Genomic DNA, 1934 nt, shown 5'->3' on the forward strand with positions numbered 1-1934 from the left:
AGTGCTATCACAGCAGCTCCAGACTGATGCCTTACTGAGTAAGGATTTCAGGAGGGCTCCCTGAGGCTAAGCCTTTGCGCAAAGGCATGATTGATGCTGAACACCTGCTTTCCTTCTGGGAGCCCGGAATTTGGGGCGTGCCATGCATAGGTGCTGCGCTGTCGCAATCACAGTTGGGGGTTGGGCACATCCCGTAAGACACACGGGGATGGGGCTCTGGAAGCTGTGACTGGTCTCCAGATGCACCCCTTCTTCCTTTGGGGAGCCTGCTTGGTGTCCTCTCACTGTAATACACCACAACTGTGAGGACAACTATATACTAAGTCCTAGGAATCACCGAACCTGGGGGTAGTCTTGGGGACCCCCAAATACTGGAAAAATGAAGAAAAAAAAAGCTCAGCAAGATGGCATGAATCCAATCATACTGACAATTGCTTCAAACACAAATGGTGTAAACACATTCCAACCAAAAGGCAGAGACTGTCAGAATGGATGACAAAGCAAGACTTGACTTTACGCTCTTAAAAAGGTTTGATGAAATTCACTTTTAACATAAGGCACTATAGACACTGGCTGGGTCACTCTGTAGGGGACTATTCTGTGGGCTTCAGGTTTAGTAGCATCTCTAGCCTTTACAGGTGATGCCAGAAGCATCACACCCCGATTGTGACAAGCGAAGATGTCTCTAGATGTTGCCACATGTCCCTGGGGGCGAGTTGCTCGCAGGTGAAAACACAGGTGTGTCCAAAGTAAGAGAGAAGAAGATGTACCACGAATACCACTAGTCAACAGGAAGCTGGGATGGCAGAGTAGATTTCAAAAGCTCGGATGCTATATGAGATACAGAGGGCATTTCACGGGGGCGGGGGCCAGCAGTCCATGAGGAAACATCCTGGTGGCACACACAAGCACACCAATGCACTAACAACAGGTGCCTGCACCAACAGAATGAAGGACCCGGCAACCAGAAGACAGAGCCTGAAGTCAGGAAAGAGATCCAGGCGTACCCCATCTGGAGCCACCTGAAGGTGTTCCTGAGGACAGAGGGGCACTCACCTATGGTCACCTCACCAGGCTATGCCACCCTCTCGGGAATCAAGCACAGGCAGCATTATACCAGCCCCGTGACCCCCAGGCTACTAGTAAGTGGAAATGCAGTGCTAGGGGCCACTTCCTTTCAGCTGAGACTGATGATCCGACTGCAGTGTTACAAGGGAGACATGTGCCCAGCACAACTTACCCAGAGAGCTGAGCATGGAGATGTCCAAAGAGACGTCAGAATACGACTTCATTGACATGAAATCCAGCACAGAGCCACCATCTCCTAGGGAGTCCCCAGTCTGCAGACACAGGAAACAAAAAAGGAAAGACACTACTAAGTGGGCAGTGAACATTCACTGGCAGGACAGGCCTTCTCTGTCATGCCCAGTCCCAAGGAGTGTCCAGCCCATGCCACAGTCCAGGGACCATGGAGTATGAGCTCACGAGTGAGCCACTACCTAGACTAGTGATGGCGAGTCTATGACACATGTGTCAGAGGTAACACACGAACTCATTTTTTTGGTTGATTTTTCTTTGTTTATAAATATATAAAATAAATATCAAAAATATAAATCTTTGTTTTACTATGGTTGCAAATATCAAAAAATTTCTATATGTGACACGGCACCAGTGCTAAGTTAGGGTTTTCAAAATGCTGACACACCGACCTCAAAAGGTTCACCATCACTGACCTAGACCAACAATTCTGACCAACACACAAAGGCTGCTGGCTCTCTGGGGACTACAGGTGCTGAGGGAACATGGAAGCAGCTCTGTATCAGGCCAGTAGGTACACAGCACCTGAAAAGTCCACAACTGTCTTTCAGGGACTTCACTTAACAAGTAATGTGGCAGATTCCAGAACATTCTCTTTCCTTCTCCCGGTGAGCGTG

At 48.8% G+C, this 1934-nt stretch overlaps 1 protein-coding gene across 1 annotated transcript in view; it reads right to left on the bottom strand.

The window, feature by feature from the left end:
* BRD9 (bromodomain containing 9) overlaps positions 1-1934 on the bottom strand; it is a 23938-nt gene that overhangs the window by 3240 nt on the left and 18764 nt on the right. The window contains exon 14 of the mRNA XM_015563114.1: positions 1241-1340. Coding sequence (XP_015418600.1) covers positions 1241-1340 — 100 coding nt within the window. The remainder of the gene's footprint in view (positions 1-1240; positions 1341-1934) is intronic.

The sequence above is a fragment of the Myotis davidii genome, unplaced genomic scaffold, assembly GCF_000327345.1.
Source record: "Myotis davidii unplaced genomic scaffold, ASM32734v1 scaffold135, whole genome shotgun sequence".
Classification (NCBI taxonomy): domain Eukaryota; kingdom Metazoa; phylum Chordata; class Mammalia; order Chiroptera; family Vespertilionidae; genus Myotis; species Myotis davidii.